A 24,618-nucleotide genomic window follows, 5' to 3' on the forward strand; every position below is an offset into this window, starting at 1 on the left:
AGATGCAGGTCTATTAACTGTGATTTGATAGTATGTCTGCACTTTATGTGCTCATTTCATCATGCATGTATTTTTATATTCTAAAACATGTTTTCGATGGACGAGAGTGAAAATGGAACGCACATGCTATTTGTTTGTTTATATCAGTCTTCTTCTCTGTCTTCCGGTTGTTTCCTATTTTGAATGACGAATACACACTACCGCCGCCTGCTGGTAAGGAGAGTTATTGCCACTCACGCATGCGCAGTTCGTACGTGCTCGGCTGAAGTCTTTGCGGTGATTTCCAGTGCGACACACGGCCAATACGCAGGAGAACTCGTCGATGGAACTGTCGGTGTCGGGTGTCGGCGAGTTCTCTGGTGACTGCCTGGTGTGTCAGGGCCTTTAGATGAAGCTCTGCTTTGATGTGCAGAGCCACAACTCTTTGATGGAAATTCATTTCAATGAGAACTAACAGCTTTTGTTAACGACCTCCTTGATGTGCCTGCTGTGTGAAGAAAAACAGGATACCGTTTATGTTGAACTAAATGCATCTATGTGTGCTGTCATTGCACTTAAGTAACTGGCACACGACACTGTTCAACGCAAATGCAATGCTGTTCATTTCACATAGAGCCATAAATGCTTCCATCAATAAAACTGTGTATGTAATGTAAAGACTGACAGAGCTTAAGCCCTTATTAGGGATGATGATAATGATTATAAGGATGAAGAATTTTGATACACAACCCTTCGACCTGACTTCTTTTCTCAAACATTCTGACGTGCTACAATAACATAACACTTGTTCTTCCTATGCTTTTGAGAGAGGAAAGTTGGCTACTGGTCACTAGTCAAAAAAGGTAAACAAAGGTTTATCTTAAATTTTTTAACTTGTGTTTCACTATCCCGAGGTGAATAATAAAGCATGTCTTGTTGTTGTTGTTGTTGTTCTTCTTCTTCTTCTCCTTCTTCTTCTTCCTTTTCTTCAGTTTGAGTCTTATGACAAGTATATCTGGATCTGACCTGGCTGGGACTCAGGCAATTCCTACTGTGAGTGTTTTATGATTCTGTTGCAATGATACAATGCACTTGGAATGGTGACCTACAAACACAAACCGACACAAAAAAATGGTGATATATAGGATGAATTGTTCATTTAAGGCAGAGAGAGAGCATGAGGAGAGAGTGATGAGGCATCGATAGGGTAAGTAAAGGTCACGCTCTCTCTCCTTTTCTCTCTCCTACTCTCTCTCTCTCTCTCTCTCTCCCCCTCTCTGTGAGAGGGCTCATGGAGGAAATAAACAGCTATCACTGTAGCATGACTAGAGTAGAAGCTTTAATTGAGCTCTCAGTTTCAAATTCCTTTCTGCCCCCCCCCAGCTGTTTTCACTGCTGGAGACAAACATATGGAGAGCACTGCAGCACCATTACAAAACCCATTATAGAAAGATTGCAGAAGACGGTTTTACTTATGGGGGCTTCATTTGAACAAATCATTAAGACATCACAGTACACATAAGCGTGTTCGCTACAGAGAGTCAGGTCTTTATTTGACATAGACTTATTTTTTAGACAAGCTTTTGCCTTTGATATCCATACTTTCAAACTTGTTTCTATAATGTTTTTATCAAGAAATGTTTTTCTAAACTGGTCATCTTTTTATTTGATGTTCTTTCACAATAAATGTAATGGGATTTTTCCAATGAATTTTTAAATATTGCAGGGTTCTGTGGCAAACAGCATTTTATGATACTTACACGTTTTGTTTAGCAGGGTATTCTCAACATATCAACATCACTTTTGTGATTTATGAAGTTTAAATGCACTCTTCAAAAGTAAAAAGCTGATATAATGCTATAAAACAGCTGCATCACGGTCACACATAAACTTCAGACATTCTTGAGTGGGATTTACAGACATATTTCATGTCATAGAACAAAATTAGAAAAAGTCATCAAAGTCCTTATTTTAGCTGTCTCATCAAAAATACCTACAACATTTTTTAAATTCCATTTATAATTCAAATTTAAAATTTAAATTCAAAGTTCTAATTCCAAACTCCAATTACAGGTTCCAATTCCACATTAAAATTCCATATTCCAATTCCACATTAAAATTCCATATTCCAATTCCACATTCCAATACCAGGTTCCAATTCCAAATTCCATTTCTAATTCCAATTCCAATTCCAAATGATTATAGATTAGAGCAGCGTTAATTCACTTCCTGGCAAAATGACAGCCTTGTCCACTTTACGGGTCTACACAGCAATAGCGCGAAGCCGCAACATGTAGTTTCATTATGACTAAAAGCTGCTGTGCAGTGCAAGTTAAACAACAAAAATGAGCATAAGGATTTTCTTTACTTTCACGTAGAAAAAAGGACATTAAAAAGAAACAATATGTGTCTTCAGGCCTCCACAAAGAGGACGAAAAGCATAATCAATGGAACCTGGTCAGTACGTCTGTAGGAAACTCTTCATCACAGCTACATTATAATTCTAATGAGGTTAACTTCAATCGTCAAAGAGAACAGTTGTTAAAAGTCAAGATAATCAATGTAGATGCTCTTTTTAAAATATAAAACACTGAGGAGCAAAGGAAATCTATATATATATATTTATTTATTGATGTACAGCACTTTGGTCAACTATGTTGTTTTTAAATGTGCTATAGAAATAAGTTGGATTGGATGGATTTAATTAGATAATTGCCTGAGATCGACACAAAGTTCCAGTCAGGTAAAAAAGCTCTCCTTGTTCTGTACACACACACTGTGTAGGATGCAAAAAGCATTGACAATGCAAGTCACAAGCTCAACATCAACATCACTGCACTTAAGTACGCACCTCCAACGACCCTTGAGACAACTAAATGCATTTTCAATTGCCACAGCTCAAACACTAATTGCGCCGTTCTTGCATCAGGCAGTGATGATTGCCGAGGCCCTTCATCAGCAGCTTGTATGATGGGCAGACAGTCGGTATTCTGTGGAATCATATCACATTCTTACTTTAACTTCTCATGTTAAACAAATATTTATTTTATTTTTATCTTCTATCATACATTTTATGATGTATATAGAAATATATTTAACTTGATTTACTTTTATTGCACATTCTATTTTATTTGGTTCTATAATGTAATTTCACAGAATAAATTTTCCCCGGGAAGTATTCTGATTCTGATTAGGCACTATTACACACCGGGAGTGTATACCAATATTTATTCTACAGCAGGGGTGTCCAAACTTTTTTCAGTGAGGGGCACATACAAAAAATATTTTGCTTATACGTTAGCACAATCCATCAAATGTAGTTGAATTATTATTGATAATTGAATATGCTTTTAAGAAAACAAACAGCCTACATCACAGCTTTCCATAGGGTTTCATTTAATTTGTTACAAACTGTGTTCGCAGCTAACGGGAAATATGAAGGACATAATTTCAAGCTTGCTATGCAAATAAGTTATTGTTTTGTTCTGATTAACACATGAATACCGTGAAATATTTGTGCATATAAATATAAGAAGTACAACGTAAGACAAGCACAAGTTTGAGGGGGCGTTAATTCCATTATACTTCTTGAATTTGCTGCGGGTCAATTAAAAATGGCCCCCGGGCCGTAGTTTGGACACCCTTGTTCTAGAGTTATACGTTTAATTCATTTTCTTTGTCGACACAAATTTCTTTAGGTGGGTTTACTTGAATGCTGAATGTTTGTTCTAGAAATTGTAACACACCAAGATTTGTTGCGCGACATGCTAATGCAATTTATTAATGGTTAGTTGTCAAAGTTGTTCGGGTCACTTGACCAAAACACCAGCCTCTAAAGCTTGTGAATTCTTCTTTTAAGATCTTCTGTTCCTAAACAAATTTTCTAAAAGCTGCAGCTCTTCTATAACACAGAACTTGCAAGCACTCTTGGTTTCTACATAATGTGTTTCTACCTCTGTGTATTTCAACATCCAACATTCTCCTTATTCTCTTTTGATAACGTGTACTTGCCTCTTTATTTAATATGTAACTCTCATCTTATTTTGATGGTTTGTTCCCGGTATTGGACGAATAAAGGATTTCTGATTCTGATATGACAGTTGTATGTAGTGAGTGAGTCAAGTACCCCATCCCTTAATGCAGTGTTTCTCAAAGTGGGGGGCGCAGAGACATGACAGGGGGGGCGCGAGAGACCAGGAGGAAAAATGGTTTTGAAAAAAAAACAAAAAACAAAATCATAATTAGAAAAATGATTGATTCGAAAATAATACGATACAGTACAGTACAAGTGCGTCTGGGTCTCTGTGTTTCATTCAAGCTCGGCTCTGTGTGTGTGTGGAACGAGCCATTTTGTGTGCGTGCGCGAGCGAGAGAGAGAGAGCGCACCGGTACCGGAGATCATTGTTGTTAGCTTCTGGTGCTAGCGACCTAGTGGCCGGGTCTCAAACGTTTTGGTCACGATTAATGTAAACAATTATTTCCGAGGCACACGTTTATATGATCATTATAGTTATAAAAACTAAATTAAAAACAGGTATGAAATATATATGACAGTAAAAAAAGAATAAAGTTTAAAAGGAGAGTGATTTGTAAAATATCCATAAAGAAATAGTAAATTTGTTTACAGTTCTGTTTCAAATGGGTGTTATTACATTTATCCTCGCCATCCATAGTCTCTAAATAACTTATTTCACGTATATATGATATTTAGGCTCGCTGCTCTCATCGTACAACGGCAATGAAAAAAGCACCAGGAGAGGCAGCCATAACCTCTGCCGCACTGAAGGGGGCGCACGTGAGCCCACAGGTTCTTGTTGCTACTGTTATTCTACCGCAAACAACAAACTAGACTTTTGAAACTACAGGAAGATAAGGAGGACTTTTACAAAACAGTAATAGAGATTGTTGTCCAGAAGGATAGCATGGACTTATATTCATCTTCAAGTCAAGGTAAGACCACAACTGTAATGAAAATGGGATCTTACTTAGAAAGAACAATCCAATATTTAGATTTTGGGTATCCTTTTGTTGATCGGTCTGTTTAAAATTAATCATAGCATCAGACTAAAAAAGCTTTTGAAAATAACAGAATATTTCGATTAAGGTCAAAATAGGCTATAATATTTGTAAATCTGACTCTGAAAGAGTCAGTGCCTCACCAGCCATGAACCTCACCGCATTGTTGCAGTAGAAAATTCAACTGTAGCGACCGGTACATTAATGGGAAACCCTAAATGTTTGAGCACCCTCTATGAAACGTCAAGCTACCCCACAGCACCCCCAAAAGAAATCTCTGGCGCCGCCACTGAGCCTGCAACCCCGTTTTGAAGAAATGTGCAGTGCAAAACAGGCTCATTGCAGCCACTAATGCTGTGATAAGACACACTTTCTTGCCAAATATCAGCATTTTCTTTCTTTTCCTTTTTTTGCACAGATTGCAAAGTGGCAAAGTATTATAACTTATTGTTTTAGCAAAGGGATTGCACAATTGTATTATGTATTTATTTCTTGACCACACAGACTTATGGAGCATTGTTTTATTATCACTGTTCTAGCAAAGGAATGCACACGTTCATATTGACGTATTTAATAAATTAACTTGGCCCATTATGTGACTGTGTTGGGGGGGCCCGACTTTTTTTTTTCTCCAAAGGGGGGGCCTGACAGAAAAAGTTTGAGAACCACTGCCTTAATGCTACATGACAGCTAATTGAAAAGCTGACAGGATTCACGGAACAAGCAGTTAATATGGGCGGGTTGTGGAAAAGTGACGTCAGTGTGGTTGGTCGGTGACGGCGGAGGAGGGACCATAGACCCGACTGATCCCACGTGTGACGGAGCGCTGCATTCCCGGCTCACTGACACAGTAGCTCCGCTCTATCCGCCGACCCTAACGCCTGTGTGTATCCGTCACTCACTGCCTGTAGCTGGGTCAAAACATGGAAGGGGACGGCAGCCAAGCCACGTCTGGAAGCCCGACTGAACCGCAGCACGACCCGGGGTAGGTTAAAGCCTGTCATTACAAACAGGGGAATTGTCACTCTTAAAAAAAAAACTGCAGCTTGATTTTGCTCCACTATCTTCCGGGTCCCGTCAACAACAGCTTTGTTTGGTTATATTTTCAGACGGGCCTGCCCCCTTTTGCAGTGTAAACGCTTGGCTGACCCCGATATGTGGCGTTAGTTAGTGCGTGTGTGGAGGGAACATATGCCAAACTTCGCTTAGAAATGTGTGGGTCATTCGCTGCCCTACTTAATGGCAATATTACACCGAATTAAAAAGAGTTCATTTCAAACAAATGTAAAGCTAAGTCCAGTATTCCCTCGCCTTGGACTCATTTTATTTTAATAAATTGCATTTAGTTCACGGTGCTCCTTGCCCAGGCTGTGTTTTGGTGGAGGTGAATATTCTCTAACAGCCGAACCCGAGTTAAAAGTTGAACTAAGATTTCGTTTTTAGTTATTTTTAGTGTAGTACATATATGCCGAATTGTAGACTGTGTTCTTACAGTAAGACGACCACTCAACATTTGTTTGTACCCGGTATGTACCGCTGCCTATACGGCGGTAGGTTTAAACTGACAGATGTTTTGAATGGAAGTTGGCATGACCCTGGTCCTCCACGGAAAAAGGGCTGCTTCTAGCCCGGCTTTGAAGACGGCTGTCGGGCTGCCTCGTTGTTGCATTCCCTCTATTTTTGTCCCCAGCTTTTGAACGTCTCTCTAACCGGTCAATAACTTCGCTCAACATCACAATGGCCGATTTGGAATATATGTATTGACTTCTGTCGCCTTTCCCTTGGCAGGAAAATGTTTATCGGTGGCCTCAGCTGGCAAACTTCACCAGGTAAGAACCGTGTTTGTGTGCGCGCTAACGGCGCAAGGTTATTTTGATTTCAAGTCCTCCATTCGACCCCTGCTTAACACAGGACACCTTCACTGCTGTCAACACGAATGCATTTTTTTTATCTAACGTGGAAGTAAATAAAACACCTTGAGATTAACCTCCCTCTTTTTTTTTTTCCACAGATAGCCTTAGAGATTATTTTTGTAAATTTGGGGAAATCCGAGAATGTATGGTGATGAGAGACCCAACGACAAAACGTTCCAGGTAAAAACAATAATTTGTATTTATGTTACCTCTTATAGTCCTATGAATACTATTCAGTCATTTCACTTTTGAATGAAAGTGTTGTGCAGTTTAACATTGAAGCTTTGGAGAACATTTTCTCATACTAACAATTCCCTTATTTATGTGTGAATGTAATGCATAAGGTAATTGGGTTTGAAATCAAAGTGAAAAACAATTCAAAATCAATTGGCTCTCCTAAACTGTGGGCAGAGACCACAATCATTTATACATTGCTCTTTAAATGTCACGTAATATGTCGACACAAGTGAAGAAAATAAAACAGGGAAATAAAATATGTAAATACTGGAGGATACATGGGGCAGGTATACCTCAGACTGGGGATTAGAGAATTTGTCACGACATGTGACAACAAATAAATGTGAAGCATAACTTATATAATGTTAGAAATGTCATGTGCTGTTGTATCGTTTCTCAACAGGGGCTTTGGCTTCATCACTTTTGCAGATGCTGCCAGCGTAGATAAAGTCTTGGCACTGACGCACCACGAGTTAGATTCTAAAATGGTAAGTTCACCTTTTTTAGATCACCTGGGGCCTTTCTCATTTCACTAATTTCCCCTCCTCGACTCCTATCCTCGACTCCTATCCTCGTGTCTTAGTCCCGCCCACAGGAGATGCGAGCGGAGGAGCCGAGGAGGGGAGCCAAGGAGAGAGGAGGGGAAGCAGCAGGCGGTTAGAGAAATGAGAAATCCTCTCCTCTGAGCGGTCATTTTAAAGAGACGTCCGTTAATGATGACAGGAGGCACAGCAGCCCTCTGTCTGATGGACAGATGTGTTCATGATGACTTATATATTTACTTTGAATTCATTCACAGTGCGGTATAATGAGACAATAACAGGCTACAGATGCGGACATACACACACATATATATATATATATATATATATATATAGGTATATATATATATATATATTTATAGAAATATATATATATATATATATATATATACAATTTCAGATTCAAACAAGTATGAGAGCACTCGCAGCATAATAACGTAACACTATCAGAGACTGGATATATTCCCCCCCCCCCCCTCTCTGGTCGCTACAATGAGGAAATGAAATTACGTGCCAAAAGTTTTATTTACAAGTATTAAAAGTAAGCATAGGAAACCAAACCAACTGAGACCTGTCTGTCTGCCGCATCTACACACACACACACACACACACACCCCCATACACTTTATCCTGCTCTTTCATTTGCTGAAGGGTTTCCAGTCTTTCATGGCCAGTAGAACGCAAAGTCTCACTAGGTTTTGATTCAGTTAATTGGTAGCTGTGGCTCAGGGGTTACATGATCTTCCTCCAATTGGAATGTCGGTGGTTTGATCCCCATGCAGTCAACTTGTCATATTGTGCTTCGGCAAGATTCTTAAGCTACTGTGTGTGAATGCGGTTTCCCTGAGCAGGTGGTACCCTTAATGTGTCTGTATGTATGTGTTTTGAAAGCTGACTAAAATGGCTTTGAGTAAGAAAAAGAAGAACATTTAAAAATCTCTTAATAAATGTTTCACATTTTCCTTTGGTTTAGATCACAATATATGAAACCAGTGTTGGGGTGCTTGAATTCAGTCTTTGTCTGGAGACATTTCTATTTGCCCAGGGTTGGTCTGGTCTTCCCTGTTTGAATCAGGAGAGATGTATTCTTTTTTTTGGACTAAAGAATATCTATCGTCATTTGCACATGGTGAAATGCGAATAGTCTTTGGTTATTAGACCCCATCGTGATTTTGTACATGTTAAGAGAGAGGTGCAGCTGTAAGTAGAAAATATAACCCCACCAGCCCCCCACACTCCCATAGGGTCTAGACACTAGTGGTGATGACGATGGGAGGAATTGAAGGCTGAAAATCTGGATTTGATGAGTAGAGGTCTTCTGATGAGCTCGACCTGTGTCCTTGGTGTGATGACTGGGGAGGGGGTCGCAGCAATAACACCTGAAATAACAGCTGATGGCAGGAGTGAAGTGAACAGATTTAAAGTTTGACAGCAGCAAAACGTAGTTGGTTTACGGTATTTTATTTTGGTATTTTAGGCATCTTACCGAAGACACATACAAATCACGTTGACTTCGAGACAAGGGAACAGGCAGTGGGAAAATGCTAACTTATTTCCTGGTTTTACGACTCATTCCTGCACCACTCTATATCTGGATGGATCATGTGTTGTGGAACACAGTGGGACAAAGGTGATTTGTGCGTGAGCAGGGCCTGTTGAACAAAGTAGGTCAGTCTGGGTGACTGTTGAGAAAGCTTTGACAGCTGATTTACTGAGGCTTTAACACAGGTATCGAAATAAGCCCTGTGGTATGAGCTGCAGCCGTATTGGACTGTAATGGGTTGTGTCATGTTGAAAGTGGAGAAATGAAGGATGAGAGCAGGACTCTTCTGGGCTGCAAAGGTCTGACGCTTGACATCTGACATCTATTTAGTGCATATTCTCGAGTTGATTAAGTGGTCAGCTTTAATTGAAACCATTGTTAACATCATATTACTTTTCTTCTGGAGTCCTTTTTTCAAATCCCCTGTAAAATGCCCCGCTCAGTACATGATACATTTCCTTAAAATGTGCTTATTAAAAGACTCAGACACATGACATGTTAGCACTCTCTAGTGGGTGAACTCTGTAATGAAGACATATTTTTGATAATTCTGTAATGACATTTCTTATTATTTATTATCTGACGTTTGTCAACACTGATGCACAGTATAACCGAAATTGGGCTGAAGATTGAATTTAATGTACTTTATTACTTCACTCTAGGTGCCAAATCTTGAATGGCTGGAGTAGAACTCGGGTCCATTACTATATGTGCAAAGAATCTCACAGTATATGTAAATATATGTGAATATAGATTTTAATATAAACAAAACAATCTTTAACTACATTTATTTATTTTTTAAATAATGTGTTGAATTGAGGTCTTTATTACTGACATGACTAAAATATAAATGCAACATTTTTTACTTATTCCATAGTTTCTTTTTCTTTTTTTTTCTTTATTAAGATTGATTGTGGCTGGAGAGCCCTCCTTGTATGAACGGTTATATATCTCACGAGCCTGATAACCACACTGGCGTGTACTAAAAACATGCCAACCAGGTAGTTTCATTACCAGTATCATATCACAGGGCGGCTGTGGCTCAGAGGATTCAGAGGATCTTGACAATAACAACACCTACATCAAATAGCTGATTATTGATATCTGCTCAGCATTTACAATAGAATAGAAAGCCTTTATTTTCATTGTACAAAAATATACAATGAGGTTTTATAGTGCATTTAACACATTCTCCCCATGAAACTGATTTAAAGGGGACCTATTATGCAAAATGCACTTTTTGATGTGTTTTATACATAAATATGTGTCCCTGTGTCGGGGAACTCACAAAGTGTCAGAAAACAAAACCCTCTCTCTTTTCCTCCGTACCCACATCTTTCTCTGCGAGAGAGAAAGGTTTGAGCTCCATACTGTTTCAGAAATAAAGCTTGAAGTGGTTGGGAACATAATATGGCATTTAATCACCGCAGCGTTTAGCTGAGTTTCTCCCGGTAGAAATCTCTCTAGCAGGGGACAGCTGCGTGACGCTACAAAGGGGCGTGGCTAGCAGCAGCCGTTCCATTTAAAGCAGAATCAGCCTGTTTGGAACAGGACTGTAATAGAGGGGTATGAGCAGTATGAGGCATGGCTGCAATGGGTGATCTGTTTGGTATTTTAAGCAAAAAACTTCACAGACATGTTTTGTATAGGTATGGCCCTACAATATATTTTTCAAATAGCATAATAGGTCCACTTTAATTTAGCGCCCGGGTTTAAGTTGCACACTTTGCAGCTGACTATTGGACTTCCTCACAAACCAAAGGCTCCTTTACCCTTGTGTTAAATCGGAGTCCCCCAGGGCTTTGTTCTCAGCCCCCTGCTGTGTATGGTTTTCACCCACCACTGCACACTTGGACATGGATGTTGTTACATTTTGTGGATTTACCTACTACTTATCGGATGGTAACAAACAATGATGAGACTTCATGGTGGGGGGGTGATTGTTGATTTTAGGTAAAAAGAGAAAACACATCGAATGGAAGGCAGGAAATAAAGGGGAAGGACAGGCAGCAAAGGGCCACACAACTGGAACACAGGTCGTTGCATTAAGGACTTGCTCTACCAGGGTGCACAGCTGTTTTTCTTAAGGAAAAGTAGTCTGAATATTTGTTTATCCCATAGGAGCCTTACTTCATTATAGAATGAAATAAATAAAAAAAGTGCAATAAAAAGATAAATATGAAATAGATCTTTTTATAAACATAAAAAGTTAAGGAAGACAATTACTATGGATTTTCGCTCGCTAAGATTTATTTCTGGTGAATGTATCATAAATGCATGAAATGCTAACTGTATCAAAGAAGTAACTATTGAGGTGTAATATATTATAAATGCGATTTATTCTGCGAGAAATTGGATTTCTTCATGACAGATGCTCCATTTTAGGATTAAATAAAAATAATATTAAAAAGAAAATTCAGGTTCAAGTAAGACAGTGCAGGAAAAAAAAAAGTATTTCCCCCGCAGTGGAAGGAGATACAGAAGTTCCTGCTGTCGTACCCCCATTCTAAAGAGCAGCTTATTTCCTCAGTCTGTGGGACAGTTAAGCTGGTTTTGCACATTACTTTACCACTACTTTATGCAATACCCACATTACTACTTTTATACAAATGTTCTATTGATATGATAGGTAACAAAAGTATTTTGTTCGTATTTATTTTGGGGATGACCATACATTTCCAAACTAAGTGACGTGGTGTTGGATTTCAGTACCACGGACAGCGCCAGCACAACAAACAGCTCTGTCCATTGTTCGGAAACAACAGCTTGGTTAGTCACATTTCTTCCAGTCACAGTTTTTGTTCTTTTCCTTTTCCCCCCTATAGATAAATAAGGTTTCATCAGAGGAAGATAAATAAGCGGAGTTTCCCTTTTTTTGTGTAATCATATTTTTGCCAACTTTATTGCTTATATTCTATTGTAATTTATATTTTGAATATGTTTTTTATATAATTTCTTTGTGTGTAGCTGGAACATTTCAAAGTGCAATCCTACATTTTAAAAGGACAATAATACTTAGGTCCTATTGATCATGATGTTGTCTCTCAAGGTGTAGTCAGTGCCACGTTACTGTCTTCTTCTTCTGTCCAAACATACTCACACTGTGAGTTATTGGAGTAATTTACAATAACTTGGTAGTTTTTTTCATGTTGTGAGTGTGAATTGATGTTATTGACGGTGGTTTGCTGTTTATTGATGGTTTGATCGATTGGTGCGGGCAGAACGACAGCCGTGGTGGGGGAGGTTGGTGGTGTTTGAGTGCATGTTCATGCTCAGTGACTGAACAGAACTCTTGTTTTTTGCCTTGTGTGAATGCTTGATCTAGTAAACAATAGTAAAGCCATACAACTTGATTCCCCTTACATTTTCTCTTTAGTTTGTTTAAATGAAATGAAAACATTAGTATCACATTTTCTGCTCTATTCAATACTTAACCGAGCCACAGCTCTTTCCTGAGAGCAAATCAGATTTATTGGAGCCAAATGAGGCCCGAGACACAGCTCTGAACATTACACACTGCTGTGGTCACAGAACTCTTGGTACATGACGTGTCATTGCTTTTATAAGACAGACTGGCTCTGCCCCCCTGTCTTTTATCTATTTTATTTGGCCACTGTTTCTTTTGTTAGTTTTTGCACCAAGCGGAAGATCTTGCTCTCACACTTTGTTTGAATTGCAGGGTTCTTACGGTCATTAAAAACCTGGAAAAGTCATGGAAATTCAAAATGCTAATTCCAGGCCCTGGAAAAGTTATGGAAAACAATATCTTTCCCAAAGTTTTGGAAAAGTCATGGAAATGTAACAAAAATTGCATCAAATATAATTTATATTTGATCTAATCGCCAAAATAGTAATACTATAATAATAATAATAATAATAAATATTGTATTGTATAGTAATGAAACATAAAATGGCATTTAACTGTCGAGGTATTTTGCTGGTGAGAGATTTGAGTTGCTTTAGCCTGTAGAAGCTAGTAAGCCTACTATTGGATTTGTTTTAGATAGGCATAACATGTTTCATATGCAGACCTTATTTTCCTGTTCCATGTGGTACCGCTGAGAAAGAGTAATTTTTTTGGTCATGGAAAATTAGGTAAAGGTCATGGAGAAGTCATGGAAAAGTCATTGAAAATCATTGGTGAAAAAGTGTATGAACCCTGGAATTGGCTCTACTGCTCAGTCTAAAAGGAGGACGTGTAAGGAGATAAAAGCACACCCCTCAGCAGTTTTAGTAAACTCTTATATGAATTGAACACAACACTGTCGTCCAATGAGCAGGGAGTATTTTCCATGGCCATGTCTGTTCTTCTTCACTTGTGTGTTTGATGAGATCAGTGAAGTGTCTTAGCTGGTGTGTGTTCAATCTCTTAATGGGTGGAGTGAGCAGACTGCTGCCAAGAAGATGCTTTAAAGTGTCACAGTCACATGCTATGGTTGCAGGTATTCACCCTCTTCCTCTTAAGTCTCAGTCCACCCACCTCAACCAACCTCCATTTGCTCTTCCGTCAAAGACTGAGAGAAAGAAGCCCGAGCAGTCATGTGATCTAACACAGCTCGCTCTTTGTTCATGACAATTTGAATGGCTTGTGTTCATACCAATCGTTTCCATCAGTGACGTGTGGCGAGGTCAATGGATGGGGAGGCACTTGCTTCTATCAAAGCCATAACAATACATAGATAGATAGATAGATAGATCGTACTTTATTGATCCCAAATTGGGAAATTGTTTATATGAACCCGATAGAGGTAGCTTAAATTCACCGTCGTATTGCTTAATTTTTTTTTTGCTGGAGCTAGCTAACGTAAAAACGAAAGTTTCAGTAAAGTTGGCTCAGACACCCCCCTCAGTGAGGCAGATGTGGTTGCTTCTTCCGCTGGTGCTTTTTCATTGCATATTTAAGACCAGCGAGCCGACACATAAAAAAAAAGGCTGTGTTTAACTGGCCGACTTCAAATAATAATTACCAAGTTTATTAAAATGAATATCTATCAACCAACAGCAGAAGAACTAGAGTATTCATTTTGAAAAGGAGGCCCTCTTATCTGTTTGAACTTTTTTGTCATCCCTGGCTGTAATTTGAAGGCTTACCACTTGTTTGTTTGGTTTTGTGATACCTACATAACATGCCTTTGCTTAACATTGGGATCCTTCGTTCTTGTGCCAGCAGTTTTTATTTTTCCCTTGTTGAAAAGGACTTGTCTTTCAATAAGTTCGCAGGCAGCCTGAACGCCATGTTAATTAGCTCTTTGTCGGTGTAATTTGTAAATCACTGCAGCTTTATTGACCCCCCTCCACTTAAGAAGAGATTAGATTTGATGTGGAATGGTCCTTTGATTGGGCGAAGCAAAATTGCTAGTAGCTCTAAGTGTTATTAGCCATCTTTAATGGGAGCAGTGATTAACTAAACCGAAGTGGAGAAGTAACATAAGTTGATCTTCTTCTGTGGTGGTCTACCAGAGTAGTGTGTGGTTTCAAACTGTGAAACTGAGCTGGGGGCATTCCTTGCCTCACTTTAGCTTCAATAAGCAAGACTAAACAGTACGCTAACACAATACTGGACACTTCCTGTAAATCTCTTCTGTGTACGTACGCAATTTGATATGATGCACATTTTAAGGGTTGTACATGCTGGTTATACATACATTATCTTTTTCTCTGGACTATTGCTTTCCTTCGCTAATTTTCTCTGTGTCTTCATTTGCTGATTTATCGTTATTTGCTTTCCTTTCTGCAGATCGATCCTAAAGTTGCCTTTCCTAGACGTGCTCAGCCCAAGGTAAGAGCAATTTCAATATTTATGCTATAAAGAGGTGTGTTGTCACCTATTCTGAAAGTGTCTTTGCTGTCGCAATACGGTGTTTTGGTGGTTTGGATGTATCAATTTCCAGACACGAAGAATGGTTAATGTATTACAGCATACACACAATCTGAATAGAAAAAAAATAAAGGTACAGAGAACATTTTGAGTTTTGGTAAAAAAGTGCCTTCCGTTTCCTTGAGCTGAAACACAGGGAACTGTAGAGATGTGACAGTTTAATTTGATGTGTTTGTAATGCATGAGCACATTTCAAATCCACTTGTTTTGCCCCCCCAAGGACACAGTGCGATTGATTGCTGAATGTTTTATCACACGGAGAAGGCTGTTGTCACTTTGGTAGTTGAGGTTTTACAGTGAAGGTTGTGTTACTGTAGCAGTTTTTTTGCTACTCTGCCACTTGTTTAGGTGAAAGCTGCCAGTTTGAGCAGCATTGTTAGTGACTGTTGTGACAGCGTGGAAGCACGAAAACAACAAAGGTTTTGTATTCACCATATCGTGCATATTTGAACAAAGCTTTGATATTTCTCTCTTGCGTGAGTTGTTTCGGGTGGTGAGGGAGGGCAGCCTTTGCATTTATTATTCAAATAAACATGAAATTGACTCAAGGACATTCACAACAATACACTCCAGCTGCAGACTGCTCGGCTGTGCAGCCAGAAGCTGTGAAGTGGAGGGTGGCTGAAGGTTAAACAGGCCCTGCAGTTGTCTTCGGACAATCTCATTAGAGCAGAAAACCAGCAGGACTTTCCCTGCCTTCAGAGAGAGTGTGTCTTGTTGCAGCAGGACTGACAACGGTGGGGGGTTATATATCATTTCTACCTGTGGTTGAAATTGTTTTCAACCACAGTTGCAAATCAACATCTCTCGGACTAAAACATCTTTAGTGGTGTTTCCTTTTTTTTAATAAACCTTTTCTTGTTTCTAGATCTGATGTTATAGAGCTGTTTGGTTTTTGCAATGGTTCTGGGAAATATACAAAACTTAACAATCAAATGCACACATCTACCATTTTCTAGAGAAAGGTTTATAGGATCCTATAGGTAAAAAAACCACAATGTAACCTTAATGTTTGCTTGTAGATGTTTGCATGGAACTATTTGTTCACATTCGGGAAACTTACAGCCTTGCATCTGGTCAGTTAGGGCAGCTGGTTGAGTCGGGGCCGATACAGACTTGCTGTTGGAGGGTCTTATAACTCCCTTGGTTGGTATGCAACCAACTAATGTGGGGAGTGAGAACCCTAACCCTAAAGGTCATTACACACCAAACTGACACCAAAAGAACACCAAAGAACACGTCTCGACGGAACGTTGCCTCACGTTGCCTCACGTCGCCTCACGTCTCCTCACGTCTCCTTGGCCATGTTTCGCACTGGAACACACCGCAAAGACTCCAGCCGACAGCCAAGTAGCACGTACGAACTGCGCATGCGTGAGTGGCAATAACTCTTCTTACCAGCAGGCGTCGGTAGTGTGTATTCGTCATTCAAAAGAGGCAACAACCGGAAGACAGACTGCGTGATACACCGAGAGAAGAAGAACAGACTGCGTGATATAAACAAACAACAAATAGCGTGTGCGTTCCATTTTCACTCTACAGCGAGAAGCTCATGGGGCTTTCCTGAACCTGTGTAGAGAGCTGGAGTTAAATGAAATCTCAGATTTGCCTTCTTAATAGTTTGTTTGGGTCCCTCACTTCCGTTTCGTTTCTCATGCACTGATTCGCTAAGCTGAACAGCCAATCGGACCACCTGTGGCGGACCTCCATGCAAACACTCTAAAAAGAGTGGAATTGGGACAGGGTGAAGGGATTTGTTTGGAATTGTCCCTCATAATAGCTCACACACCTTGGAGCTGTTTGTGTGTGTAGGCTTGGGTTGTTGGCAGTCTTTTGGCTGTTTTGCATACTTTATAACCTGTTTAATGGGATACATGGGCTTTTTTATAGCTGATGCTTTTATCCAAACTTTAGGATATGTAGTGGGATTAATCTCAAAGCAAATATGCTATGTGTTCATTTGGTCAAATCCTAGAAGGGACGTCACGAGAACCAATACTGAATATCAACTCGATGGCAACATTTGGGAAACGTGATAGAGGTCACGTAGATGCCTTCATGCCGCACAACTAATCAAATCCTGTCGCTGAGGGGGACAACAGAAAATGTGTTTGGAATGAACAGATTTCTACTGCAGTTCTGACAACACTAGTGGCTGTTTTATTTCTTGCACCACGTGGATTCAGTGTGCAGAGAGAACTAGTGCCAGTGGTCATCCTTAGTTCTGTAAAGCTTTTCATAGACATGTCCTGCCTCACTGATCTCAGCACTGCTGCAGGGTCACACTGTGGTTTTCAGTGTTAGAGCAGCATCACTAGAGCCAGTGGAAGGGGGAGCTGCAGCCAGCCAACCAGGACCCTCTCATTGAGTGACATTAATGAGGAGAGCCGTTGAACAAATGGACTCACACAAAGACAAAGCCCCCCTTCTTCTCTCATGTGGAAACCTCTGCTTCTGGTGTCTTTTTCTTTCTGCTTGGGAGAAGATGTAGCCTCTGCCCCGGTGCTTGTTTCGCCCACTCACATCTTGTCTGCGGCTCCAGCACAGCCAGCAGACAGGCCGGTATAAAACCCTCTTTGATGAGAGGGATATAGGGGCCAGCAGGCTGCAGGTATGGTTAATTTGAAATGAAGCTGGTGGACTCTTCTTAGCAGTGGATGTACCCATCACAGACAGGTAGTGTGGAATGATAGCATAAAACTCATGTCTTTGTACCCTTCCATTAGGTACCACGTTGTATAATGCAGTATGAATACATTATATTTAAATACATGAATTGCTCTCCTTAAAAAGGAATACAAACACACATATTTGTTCCCCCCCTTTATACATGGAAATGAAGGATTCAAATTAAATCTAGCTTTAATCTTCTCAAGTATAAACACAGAACCAAACACACAGCAAAATTCAGACTTTTAACCCGACCTAGTAATAGGAGCAGCCATTTTATATACAGTGCCCAGAGAGCAGTATGGGGGTCCGATGCTTTGCTCAAGGGCACCCCAGAGGTTCCCAGTAGGTGAACCGGCACCTGTCGATGAACCAATCCTCACGGTGTCCATTCAGGGACTTGAACGGGCGAACCTCTGGTTTTCCAAGCCCAGTCTCTAAGAGTGGTGCAAGAATGAGTCCTAAACCAGGAAATGAGGTAGAATTTTAGCACTTTCGGGTAAGTAAATTGTTTTAGGGATGAGTTTTGGTTTTATGCCTGAAATAAGTTATTTGTTTAATAACAAGCTTACCAAATGTTCACTATTGGTTCTGCGACATAAAATATGTCAGTGAAAAACCCAACTAGTTAAGGTCTAAAACCTTTGCGTGTCCTAAAAACGGCAGTTGCTGACATTGTTTTAATATGTGGTGATTATCCTTATCAACATAACGTGTATGGATCATAAACCTTTGTGTGCCACAGAGTCTATTTTCTGCAATATTCCAACATCCAGTGGATCAACTGTAGCATTTCCGTAGACACCTCCCAGACTTGCATTCTCTAGTAAGGCTTTGTAATCCAGTAATGTCTTAGTTTTGGAGACATGCCGTAGCTCACAAGGGACAGTGTGACTTACTGAGCCAGTTTTATAATGGAGTCATTTATTCTCAGCCAAAGAAGAGCAGAGAACATTTGACAGAGAAAACCAGTGTTACCAGCTTTTGTTTTCTTGCAATTAATGAAAGAATTGAGTTGTGATCTATTGAAAATTGTTTTGAATAAATGAAACATTACATTGTTACAATGGCCTCAAGCTGAAGACTATAACACATCTCAAAACAAGCACCATTAAAGCAGTTCTACAGCTTAAAGGCAGCAATGGCGAGTTGATCTTTGGAAGGGCTTTCAATTATTTTGTAATGGCCAGATGACTTACTCTATGTATCCAGGATGTTATAGGAGATGTTCTACAAGCTGTGTAGATTTGAAGGATGCCACCCCTGTCTGTAAACTGTTTTTCTATGGCCTGCAAGTCCGCACTGGGATGTTTTTAGCAACATGATCACTATAATAGAATTAGAATTGGGAGGGATGAAACCCTCTTTAATGGTCACACATGCAGAGCACACAGCACACACAGTGACATTTGTTCTCTGCTTTTAACCCATCCTAGTACCGGGAGTCTAGTACTAGGAGCAGTGGGCAGCTATTGTACAGCGCCCGGGGAGCAATTGCAGTGTGGGGGGAAGGGGGGTGTCCGGTGCCTTGCTCAAGGCCACCACGGCAGGGCAGGAGGTGAACTGGGACCTCTCCAAGTAGCAGTCCACACTCCATATTTTAGTCGGGGACTTGAACCAGCGACCCTACAGCTCCCAGTCCAAGCCCCTACTGACTGAGCCACTGCCGGACTATGCTATGGGATGCTCTTGGGCCGCCGCCAGAACAAATGGGCATATGATTTTCACACAAGGGCACACAAAACCGTCATGTGCCGCGGCCAGTGGCGGCGCCAGAGATTTTCTTTTTTGGGGGTGCTGTGGGGTAGCTTGACGTGTGTGTGTGTGTGTGTGTGTGTGTGTGTGTGTGTGTGTGTGTGTGTGTGTGTGTGTGTGTGTGTGTGGTGTGTGTGTGTGTGTGTGTGTGTGTGTGTGTGTGTGTGTGTGTGTGTGTGTGTGTGTGTGTGTGTGGTGTGTGTGTGTGTGTGTGTGTGTGTGTGTGTGTTGTGTGTGTGTGTGTGGGTGTGTGTGTGTGTGTGTGTGTGTGTGTGTGTGTGTGTGTGTGTGTGTTGTGTGTGTGTGTGTGTGTGTGTGTGTGTGTGTGTGTGTGTGTGTGTGTGTGTTGTGTGGTGTGTGTGTGTGTGTGGCCTGGACGCTGCAATCATGTTGCGCGCACTATCCGTGCTGACTTTTCGTACAAGGTCCCCTTTAATTATGAATGTTGTTACATCAAGGCCGAAAATTAGGATGAGCACCAACGGTCAAAAATGTTTTTCCCCCTCCCAGAGCTGCCAGTGCCGCGCCCCCCCCAGATCTGGCGCCTAGGCGAACATCTATAACGCAATGCTAAGGACCGGCCCTGCATGAAAGGGAGCAAGGTCATTGCACAGACAATAAATATATATACAAAACATAAAAAATCTTTTTTTTTTGTTTTCTTGGACGGGCCCCTGGCCGGCTCTGGGCCCCAGTGTGTTGCACCGTCGATAGTTACGCCACTGGCTGCGTGTCATCCCATCCATCTCCTCTTTCAACACTGTCACTTCAAATAAAAAAATCTTTAAAAACAAAACAAAACCAAGGGACTCAAGGGAAGTTAGGAGTTAGCTCCTGGAGATCTTTACAGCTGTTTCTCAGAAACCCCTTCACCTCTCACTCCTTATCTTTGTCTCTGTCTCGCTCTTTGCCTTTGGAACGTTCCCTGCTGCTCTCTGGTTCTTCCCTGGATTGCACTCTTGCCTGCCACTCCGACCCGAGCCGTGTGATTGGTCCTGAACAGCCCGTGTGATGGACGGCCTCCCTCTGTAAACACCCATCTCTCTCTCTCTCTCCCCCATCTGTCTCTATGTCTCTCTTTCTCATATATGCAGACTCACTTTCTCTCTGGCGGGCTGTCTAGTTCGCTGCAGCTTTTTCCTGCTGCATGATAAATCTGAGGCTAAATTTAGAGGCCGTTTTTCTCGAGCAGTGAGGGATTACTGGCAGAGCAGGAGGGAGAGTGACAAGGGGAGAGAGAGGGGAGCTGGCTCGCTCCAGAGTCACTGACAGCTCCGAGGCAATTTTTACTCTGTTTAATTTTGATCTAGCAATCTGCAAGCAAACAAACAGCAGTCCATACATTGCTGAACCTTAATACAGATTAGGGTTGCTACTGAAATGATTTAGATTATGGATTATTCTGTTAACTTCTTTTTGATTGGAAACACCTTATTAATGACTTGTTGTATCCGATATTTAAAACTGACAAAAGCAATTATTCCACACAGTGGAGAACCTGTGACCAGAAACTACCAGCAGTGTGTGTTATTAAATGGAGTTTGCACTATGTTGATGGAGCTGGTGTTCAGATGTACATATGGGACCTCAGCTTTACCTCTCTGGCTACCTTCAAGCCTCTGACTTCTTTAAAGAGGCCCTATTACGCTTTGCTGGGTCTTCCCTCTCCTGTAGTGTGTTATATATGTCTTTGTGCATGCACATTAGCTGCAAATGCTCAAATCCCTCACGAGGGAGCATTTCACAGCAGCATATGAATACTATTGTAGATTAGACAAACTACCTGACCAAACAGGAATAATAGAACAATGGCAGCTCTAATGTTGTTCATCTGTATTCATTAAATGGAATTGATAAAATGTATGTTCAATCAGAATAACAAATAGAAGGTGAATGAAATAGACAGCCAGTCAGTCCCCCTGCAATGTACAGTATGTACTCTACTCTACCTTTTTATAAACACATTTCTGCTATGGATTTCATTTGACAATATTAACAGCTGTTTTACAGCCCCCTCATGTCCGTTTTTAGTCTTTTAGTAATTTGATAATTGGCTGTCAGTGTTTATTTTTAAAAGGGTCAGGCCACATTTATCTTCACCTAGTTTCACTCCAATATTAAGTGTTCATGCGTTTGTTGAATTTCAGTGTGTTTGTCTTAAATGTATCTCTGTGCTGAGGTCACAAAGTAACTAGAAAACGACCACATATAAACGTTTGCTACATCTCAAGGAATACTTGTGCATATTATTTATTTATTTATTTGATTTATTTTCATTAAACACACAAAAAATCACCATTTAGTTTGTTCGCTTATTGATAAGTCAGACTGGCTTCTGTGGCTAGGCTAACATCGTCCAACATCGTTGGGGACATTTGCATCAGGGGAATCTACTGGTGTGAGAGACTAGTTCTGGCTTAAGCTGGGGTTAGGAAACATTAGCCTAAACAGCGGTGGACGAGCAGCGTTGGCAAACGCCGCTGAATCATTGTGGCATATTAAATATTATTAGCCATATCACTATGGAAAAGAGTATACAGTTGGATAACTCATGCTTGCAATTCAGTCTCGCTTTGTAAGTTTAATAGATGAATTGAACAGCTCCAACATTGTTGTTATTGTTAGGGAAGGTAATGATGGTGTTGCAGCGATGTGCAAAAAGACGTCTCTCTCAGGCTCTGGTCATTGGAAAAGCAAACTGGTTCTTATGTGGAATGCAAGTCAAACCATCTGATAGCCAAATGTGCCTAGCAGGGAAACATAAAGGAAATATTAAGGGGATATTAAAGTTCTGACTATGATGAATCAGTCAATGATGAAGAATTCGTGTCTCCTCTTATACAGTAGTTCTGTCTCCAATGTTGATATCATTTGAACTACTGCCGGACACATACAGACAATAAAGACAGTTTGTTATTGTGATCATGTCCTGTTTGTTTACTACCTCCACTGTGGGGCTGTTTTCAGAGCAGTCCTCTCCCCTTCATTGCACTGTTAGCATTTCTGTCACCCAGCCTGAGTGCACTCTCTCAGCTCACCGCTGTAATGATGTGTTGCAGAGCTCTGGGATGCTGTGCTCTGTAATCTTACTGCACACACGTACAAGGTTGTAATTTTGACACACTCAGCTAATTCTACAGCCACCAGTGTGCCCCCCCACCTCCCACCTACACAATGTCAAAGGCCCCCGCGCTGTAACACACTCAATCATCCTCCTTTTCCTTCAGATGACAAATACTGTTGAGTGTAATTACTTAGTGTAGAAGATGAATAGAGCAATTACCACCTGCATACAACAAGCACTTAAGATGGCTTTAAGTAAAAGCAGCAGAGGGGCTCTTATGGCCTCAGCCGGGAGTGACAGTGTTATCGGGTTGTTATGCTGTGTCTGGCGAAGGTTTGCTTCTGTCTCTTAGCAGGGAAACCTATACTGTAAGCCAATCTTTTAATAGACTTCAAACTCCAATCAACAACATATTTGTTCTTGCTTCTCTAATCTTTGCATCCTTCTGACTGTTGGTTTAAGTCTACAAGCTCGGGCTCAAAACATGTGACAGATGCTCATATCATTTTACAATATTACCTTCTTGTATGTGATATCTTGCTACATACAGTATATCTACACATATGTACATATATGTTGACAGTTTCCTCTTGTTTCCTTTTGAGGCACCTCTTTAAAGGTGTTAATACAAGCTTAAAATGTGTTCATGTTTTTTTTTCTATACAAGTCAGTTATTACCTCACTCCTGAATATCCAAAGCTTCTTTGTGTCATAAAAAGGACCATTGCTGAAAGGTGTTAAAATAACAATACTAAACGTCATGACGTCAAACACGAGTCTGCCTTTAGCTTATTGGTGGTTACACGAAGTAATGCAACGCTGAGGTATTTTGTTTATGGCATTATGTTAGCTATTTACTACTGGCTAATGCATTTCAGCTTCAGATATCTTAAACATAAATTACCCCTTTGAAAAAAATGTTTAAGTGTCTTATTTTCTGCTATAAAACAAAGGGAAGAGAAGCGTGGCGATTCTACCTTTCGGGGCGGCCTACACATTTCTTATTGTGTGCAGTTAGGCCTGTCACGATAATACATTTTGTTGGACGATACATTTTCCCGGGAATTATTGCGATAAACGATAATATTGTCGGCACCGTTGTAAGACCATTTTAGACCACTGACATAATGATAATATATAATAATAATTCAAGTACATCCTTTCAAACAGAACTTTTTATTGAACATCCAACATTGCAAATGAAATGTGAAATAATATTCAAATATATAAATGATATATAATAAATAAAACAAATTAAATTATAAAAAATATAATTAAATAATTAAATCACACACAACCAAAACAATCAATTAAATAGACTCGGGCTGCAAAACAGAGCTCTCTCTCTCTCTCATATATATATATATATATATATATTTATATTTATATTTATATATATATATATATATATATATATATTATATATAATATATATTTATATTTATATATATATATATTATATATTTAATATATATATATATATATATATATTTATATATATTATATATATATTATATATTTAATATATATATATATATATATTTAATATATAACCCTCCTTATTAAAACAACAGTCAAGTGTACAGTCCACTGTCCATACAAAGACCCAGATTCCTCAACAGGCCATATCCAAATCTGTTTTTCAAAGATTTCGAACAAGGAACACCAACATGTTTGCATTGTCGGGCAAATGCATCTTTGATTGTAAACTGTGATTAATATCTACTTGTTCAAGTACTGTCCAAATATCTCTTAATGTCCTTTAATGGCTTGGTTTGATCCTCGTATGGCTTTATTTGGCCTGTCAGTTTTGTGTCCTCTAAGGGTACACTGAGGACAAGCAAGGTGTTTCATCCATCTCAAGGGCTCTATAATCAGTGTCGGTTAGAGGAGACTAGAAGCTCTCTCTCTCTCTGACTCCATCAAAGACAACAAAAGCAATTAAAGTCATCATTCTCAGGAGGAGGGGGTGGAAATGACTGGTGGCAACAATAGGTTTTACCCACAGCCCTGGGGCTCGT

The 24,618-nt window shown here is 40.0% G+C and overlaps 1 protein-coding gene across 4 annotated transcripts in view; it reads left to right on the forward strand.

The window, feature by feature from the left end:
- Positions 1 to 5,741: 5,741 nt before the first annotated feature.
- LOC117471022 (RNA-binding protein Musashi homolog 2-like) overlaps positions 5,742 to 24,618 on the forward strand; it is a 162,323-nt gene continuing 143,446 nt past the window's right edge. For all 4 annotated transcript variants that reach the window (XM_034115798.1, XM_034115800.1, XM_034115799.1 and 1 more), the window contains exons 1-5: positions 5,742 to 5,980; positions 6,784 to 6,824; positions 7,007 to 7,088; positions 7,549 to 7,633; positions 14,968 to 15,009. In XM_034115798.1, the coding sequence (XP_033971689.1) occupies positions 5,919 to 5,980; positions 6,784 to 6,824; positions 7,007 to 7,088; positions 7,549 to 7,633; positions 14,968 to 15,009 (312 nt within the window). In that variant the 5' untranslated portion in view covers positions 5,742 to 5,918. The remainder of the gene's footprint in view (positions 5,981 to 6,783; positions 6,825 to 7,006; positions 7,089 to 7,548; positions 7,634 to 14,967; positions 15,010 to 24,618) is intronic.

This window comes from Trematomus bernacchii, unplaced genomic scaffold (assembly GCF_902827165.1).
Source record: "Trematomus bernacchii unplaced genomic scaffold, fTreBer1.1, whole genome shotgun sequence".
Taxonomy (NCBI): Eukaryota; Metazoa; Chordata; class Actinopteri; order Perciformes; family Nototheniidae; genus Trematomus; species Trematomus bernacchii.